The 6,721-nt window shown below is 58.7% G+C and overlaps 1 protein-coding gene across 1 annotated transcript in view; it reads right to left on the minus strand.

The window, feature by feature from the left end:
* PCID2 (PCI domain containing 2) overlaps positions 1–6,721 on the minus strand; it is a 24,412-nt gene that overhangs the window by 3,547 nt on the left and 14,144 nt on the right. Inside the window, exons 7-9 of the mRNA XM_027776213.1 lie at positions 5,412–5,487; positions 4,802–4,943; positions 2,018–2,118 (exon numbers count right to left, since the gene is read on the minus strand). Of these exons, the coding sequence (XP_027632014.1) occupies positions 2,018–2,118; positions 4,802–4,943; positions 5,412–5,487 (319 nt within the window). The remainder of the gene's footprint in view (positions 1–2,017; positions 2,119–4,801; positions 4,944–5,411; positions 5,488–6,721) is intronic.

Genomic DNA, 6,721 nt, shown 5'->3' on the forward strand with positions numbered 1-6,721 from the left:
CTACAGGGCGCGTGCGCTCACCAGAGAGACAGAGACAGAGAGACAGAAAGCGAGAAATCACCCCCCAGGGGGGATGGCCACGCCACAATCCCTTCTCCTCCATTCTCCTCTCAGGCTCTTGGGCACACACGCACACGCGCCTGGTGTGAGTTTAAGCCTCCAGTTCCAGGACTCAAACTGCAGTCGACTACATGGGAGTCCAGCGACAGAGCCATTATGCCAACCGCTGGTCCCAAAAAGCATCTTTTTTGACAGAATCGTTTGCAGTAAAGTTCTTAGCAAGAAATTTTGGTAAAAAGAAGGTAACCAAGTTTCTTGAAATTTCTTAAGGGGCTGAACAAGGGATTAAAAACGGCCCTCCAGGAAAGTACCCGACGCCGCCCAGACGACAGCCTGGGCAAGCAGTCCTGCCCCTCGACACGTGGCCCAGCTCGGATGCTCCCATCTGTCTGTGTGCTCAGAGGGTGACAGCTGGGAGAGAGGACGAGCAAGAGTTTCAGGAAGAGGGGCACGTGTTCCGGAGGGGCCAGCAGAAACTCGGCAGCTGCTGTCTCCCACGCAGCCAAGGTTCAGGGAGGGGAAGGCGGTGCCCCCTTCTGCTGCCCCCCAGCAGCCGCTGGAAGCGCGCCCTGACGGCGTGCTGCTCTGACAGCTCGCTTGTTTACAACGCTCTACTGCTCGAAGGGTGCGCTCGCAGATTAACTCGCCAGTCAGCTGCATTTCTTTGCAAGTATCAAAAATAAGCTCTGGTGACAAAATGAACCACTGCAGACAGGCTGGAAGGACATCGCGCTGACCGGGTGAAGCCGCTGCTTCTTACGTTTTGGGGGGGCTGTGAGTGATGTCTGCTCTGCCAGGGTTCCCAGTTTCTTTGGGCAGGTGCACTTCCAGGAAGAGACAGAAACAAGGAATCCCCCACCCGGGGATGGCCACGCCGCAGTCCCTTCCTCTCTACCCTCCCCTCAGGGTCTTGGCCAAGCACGCACACACGGCCAGCCTGAGTTTCAGGCCGCCAGGCCCAAGACTGCAATCACAGTAGGCCACGTGGGAGTCCTGCAACACAACCATTACGCCATCTGCTGATCCCAATGTTTTATTTTTCTTTAAAGTAGCTAACTCATGAGTGTAAGGATTGCATTGCTAGACTTCCACATGGCCGACTGGGGTTCGAGTCTCTGACATGGGTGCTTGAAACTCACGCTGGGCGCATGTGTATGTGTGGCCAAGATCCTGAGAGGAGAATGGACGAAAGGGGATTCCAATGTGGCCCTTCCCCCTGAGATGATTTCTCGCTTTCTGTCTCTCTGTCTCTCCAGTGAGCGCTCATACCCTATAGCAAAAAATCTCTCAAAAAAGACAAAACAAAATAAGGAAAGCAGAGCACTGCTGGCTCCCACGGAGTGGCCGCCCGGGGGCGATTTCTTGCTCTGTCTCTCTGTCTCTGTTTCTCTGGTGACCATATGCACCCTATAGGAAATATCTCTCTAGGAAAAAAAAAAAAGGAAAAAATAAAAAAAAACACAGGCAAATTTTTTTTTTTTATTTTAAGAGAAATTTTTGTTATAGGGCCTATGCGCTCACCAGAGACAGATAGAAAGCGAGAAATCACCACCAGGAGGGATGGCCACGCTTCAATCCCTACTCTTCCATTCTCCTCTTGGGATTTTGGGCATGAACGCACACACGCCCAGCATGAGTTTGAAGCTGCCGGGTCTGGGAATCGAACTGTGTTCGACTATGTGGGAGTCCAGCGACGAAACCATTACGCCATCTGCTGGCCCCAACATGGGCAAAACTTTTCTGGTAGGACACAGGGATGTGTCATTCCAGCACTCACAGAGCCCGTCCCCCGTGAGCTCGGGACACAGGCGCAGCTGCTGCCGTGCCCCGCCCCGGCGCTGCGTGTTAGGAAGCCTGGCGCTGCGTGCTAGGAAGCCCCGGCGCTGCGTGCTAGGAAGCCCCGGCGCTGCGTGCTAGGAAGCCTGGCGCCCCCCGAAGGCGGGGACCCAGCACTTACCAGCAGCATCTTCACCGGGAGCAGGTAGATCAGGACCATCCTCTTGTTCTTCTGACTCGAACGGTGGCAGTGCTCGAAAGCGAAGGACAGGCACTCCTCAGCTGTGGGGACAGAGCACGGTCTGCAGTGCCCTGCGACACTGAGCCACCGCACACCCGCTCGCCCTCAGCCCACACGTCACCTGAGGCGAGCTGCTCTGGGTGCCACCCCTGCCCTCTCAGACACGGCCCGTGACCTAAGGAAAACCCACAGCCCGGACGCAGCAGGAAGCCCGATGACCACCGGGAGCCCTCTGACACACTGAAGAAAGCCAGTTCCACGAGGTGCCAACCTGCCTGTGAGTCTAGCCGCTGGGAATGTCTGGTATCAATTCATTTTGGGGAGGGAGTTTTTGGTTATGGGGTGCATGGCCTCGCCAGAGACAGAAAGCAAGAAATCACCCCCTGGGGGCATGGCCGTGCCTCAACCCCTTCTCCTGCATCCTCCCTTAGGATTTGGGGCACATGCACACAGACACCCAGTGTGAGTTTTAAGCTGCCTGGTCCAGGATGCAAACTGCTGCTGGTCCCCAGCGTCAACGTGAATAAAGCCCTCCTTGCTGTGTTAGCCGTGCAGCGGTGGCACCTGATGAGTCCCTACGGGACAGACATGCCGTGACCTTAGAGGCGGCCAACAGCGTGGCGTTAAAGCCCCACCTGCCCTATGCTCTACGTGTGTTCACCGGACAAAGAGCAGGAAAAGGAGAAATCAGTCTCGGGGACAGCCACGGCATAGCCCCCTTTCCTGTCCTCTCGGGATCCTGGGCACACACGCACACGCCCTGGCATTCCTCAAGCCGCCGGGTCTGGGACTAAAGCCACAGTCAGCCCTGCGGGTATTTAGCGCCTTAACCACCATGCCACCTGCTGGTCCAATATATTCTTTAATTTTAAAATTGTTTTATTTGCCCAAGGGCACATGTGCTCACCAGAGAGACGGAGACAGAGAGACAAAGAAAGGCTGCCCACTGGGGAATGGCCACCGTCTCGACTCCATTTTCCACCCTCCTGGGGTCTCAGGCATGAATATGCATCAGCCATGTCCCTCAGGTCATGAGAGCCAGGATTCAAACTGGCCGGCCTTGGGGTACGGGCTGCCTTAACCACTAGGCTCTAGGGCTGGCCTGTGGGGAGGCTCTAGGGCTGGCCCTACGTTTTGTACACTAAGGAAAAAAAAAAAACAGATGCACGAATAATCAAGAAAAGACCTTCTTTAAGCAGCCCAGACCTGGCCAGCGCCACCGCAGCGGTTAAAAGCTGCACATGCAAAGCTGGCCCTTCAAGGCCAGCACAGTACAAACGCGACGTGTGGGTGGCTACCTCTGCCGAGAGCACGCACCCCCTGGCACCTGAAGAGGGAAACTGTCTTAATTAAAGCAGATCTACTAAAAGCATCGTGAAAGAAATGGAAACTCAAGTCTGTAGCAGCAGATGGAATAAAACCCAAAGTGATTAGTATGGAAAAGCTGTCATTCCGGCCATCCGAAAATCCACAGCCACCCCCCTCCTGCTCCGAGTTACACTGCTCACAAGGCACTGAAGAATCAGTTTCACAGTTTAAAAGGCTGGTTTGGGGGCCAGCATGTGGCGTGGTGGTTAATGCACTGGGTCCCACATTGCTGGCTGCATGGTTCAAGTCCTAGGCCTGGTGGTTTGGTATCATGCCAGGCATGTATGCATGAGTGCCCAAAACCCCAAGAGGAGAAGGTACAGCAACGTGGTCACTCCGCCAGGGTGATTTCTTACTCTCCTGTCTTCTCCCTCCAGAGAATGTACACACCCTATGGCAAAAATCTTCAAAAAAAATACTGGTTTGAGGTTAGCCGGTGGTTAAGGCAGCTGGTTACACGGTCTGAGTCCCAGACCTGGTGGCTTGGGAAACATGCCGGGCACACGCGTGTGCATGTCCCAAATCCCGAGGACAGAGCAGGGGCTGCGGCACGTCCTCCCCCGGGGCTGACTTCTCACATTCCCTCTCTCTCTCTGCCAAACACATGTAGCAAACTTCTTTTCCAAAACAGGTTTGGGTTAACAGAAAGGAACACAAGATCATACAGAACAAGTCCAGGTCAGCTAATGAGGAAATTCACCAAGAAAAAGGCAGGGCCCACCTTCAGGGGCACACGCCACTGGGACTGCTGCCCCCAGGCTGAGAGACGCACGGGGTACTGGTCCCACCCGGCCCACCCCCAACCCCGGGCTCAGTGCTGCGCACTGGGGTCTGAGCTGCTGGGAGGATCGCATGGCAGGGGGACCGACTTTTACGTAACACACAGAAAAAGGAAGAGGGGGAAAGACTGTTTGTGCTCTTGAGAGTGCCCAGCACAGGTACGGTGCCGATGCCGAAATACAGGCAGCTCCCACGGGCACGACAGGCTCATGAAGCCTAGGTCCGCCCACGCCTCGCTGAGCCGACGGCAGGCTGAGACATGAGCGGCCCTCGTGTCCGCGCCCCGCGCCCGTGTGGCCCCTGCCCTCGTGTCCGCGCCCCGTCTGCCCTCGTGTCTGGGCCCCGCGCCCGTGCACCCCCTGCCCTCGGGGGCGTGAGGCAGAGCGAGAAGGCAGTTCCTGGCTTGGGTGACCGGAGCTGGCGTGCACGCTGGAGACCCGGCCATGCTTCTGAACCCCAGGGGCAAGGTCTCTGTATGTCAACTCCGTGTCAGAGACAGCGGTCACGAAGCCGCCTCAGACGCCATGCTGCTCAGGGAGCGGTGTCTGCCACGTCGGGCAGCTGTCAACAGCCCACCTTGCTTGAAGTCGCTATCGAACATGGCCTTGCGTCCGACGTAGTACTTGTAGGTGACCCGCTGTGCCGTGCTATAGCCGTCCTTCAGGTTGGAGCTGTCGATCGCACGGATCAGCGGTCTGCACAGGTGGAGCTTGTTGATCTGCGGGAATCGGGGAACGGGCCGTCCCGTGTACTCGGACAGCAGATGGGCAAGGTCAGAAAGACAAGCTCCCAAGTTAAAAGTACACGTCTCCTTAAAATGGTAGCGAAAACCTGTCCTGTCGCCAAATCACTCATTTAGTAGTGAAGCTGAGACACCAGCCCCCGGTACAGGCCTGCAGGCAGCAGAAGGCTGCAGGGCAGCCGGGGCCCCGAGGGGGAGCCCGCGCTGGAAAGTCTGGTGGGGACAGGCAGGGGTCTGGGGAGCACGAGGCCCAGGACAGAGGGGGCAGACCTGCAAGGCCTCCATGACAGCGCCTGGCCTTGGGCAGGCACTGTGCAGCATCAGCCCCTGGTTGAGCGTGGCTGCGACCGCTCCCCAAAACACGCCAGGGGAATGTCGGGCGTCTGGAGGCCAAATAGCATGAACCAGAGAGGGCGTCGCATGAAGAACTTGGCCGGTGCCTACCTTGAAGTAGATCTTGAACAGCTGGTTCACCAGGAACAGCATGCCCCACTTCTTCGAGTCCTCTATGCCGGCGCGCCTGGGGAGAGGCTGGGTTAGCCCCTGCACACGAGAGCTTCACGCACAAACCACGCAGACCACCTAATCGAACGGGCGCCTCAGGCAAGTCTGCAGTCGGTCGCCGCTGTAGCCGGCCTGACAGCCGGGCACGGGGTGGGCACCTCGAGCCCTGGCTACTCAGGGCGCTGGGCGGAATGGTCAGGTCATGTGGGGGAGGGCCAGCAGGGCTCGCGGTCCTAGACACCAGGGCGCCGACCTTCCAGCACGCTAGCCGCGTCATACGGGGAGTGCTCAGAGCGTCTGGAAAGGAGACGGAGCATGCCCATCATTCCAGCGGGCGCACTGCTGCGCACGGACAGCAGACCCGAGACGGGAGGCACAGAGGCAAGCGCTGCAGGAGGCCACCTGTGACGCAGCCCGCCAGGTGCGGGGCAGCCCAGACAGCACCAGGGCGCCAGCAGGGACAGGGGTCCCCGCAGGCTGCCGTCCCGAGCCTCGGGCTGTCGCATCGACACGCACGGCATGTCACCACAGCAGCGTGCGAGCACGGGCGGAGATGCGTGTCGTTCTGGCAGCAGCGTTACAATAGGGAACGGAGGTGTGGGGAAGGTATGCCGATGTCTGCGGAGAACGTGGAAATACTCCTTTGAAAACGAGACGGGGGTGCACCGAGATGGACAGAGAAGAGTGGGTCCCACGGCAGCAAGCACGCTGGCCGCTGACCAGGAGGAGTGGCGCGGGTCTCACAGTGGCTCACAGAAGGCCGAGTGCTTGGTGCTGCTCAGAAAGCATTTCTGAAACCCCCAGTCAGCCGGCGCGTACCTTCACTCTGCACACAGGTCCCCCACAGCAGTCTGCACTCTCCCAGATGGGGGTGCCAGAGCGCGGTCGACGGCAGGCCTGGCACCACGGGACCCACGAGTGGGAGTCGGGGCACCACGAAACCCAAAGCAGAAGTGCCCGGCACAGGGCGGCAGGGCCGCTCACAAGCTGAGCCAGCCAGCCGCCCTCAGGCCCTACAGCGCTGCCAGGGCCACACAGCCCAGGGCCCAGCATGGCCTGCCCAGCACCTGCCCCGTCAGCTGCTGGACCGGCTCCTGCATGGTGCCCTCCCACACAGCAAGACCTGAGTAGACACGTTCTCCCTCCTCGTCTCATCCTCATGTGCAGACAGGATGGACGCCAGCCGCGGAGGGTCAGGGAAGCCCATAACCACCCGCCAGTCAGGAGCAAACGCAGGGGCGGGGGGGCGC

The sequence above is a fragment of the Tupaia chinensis genome, unplaced genomic scaffold, assembly GCF_000334495.1.
Source record: "Tupaia chinensis unplaced genomic scaffold, TupChi_1.0 Scaffold000644_1, whole genome shotgun sequence".
In the NCBI taxonomy this organism is placed as follows: Eukaryota; Metazoa; Chordata; class Mammalia; order Scandentia; family Tupaiidae; genus Tupaia; species Tupaia belangeri.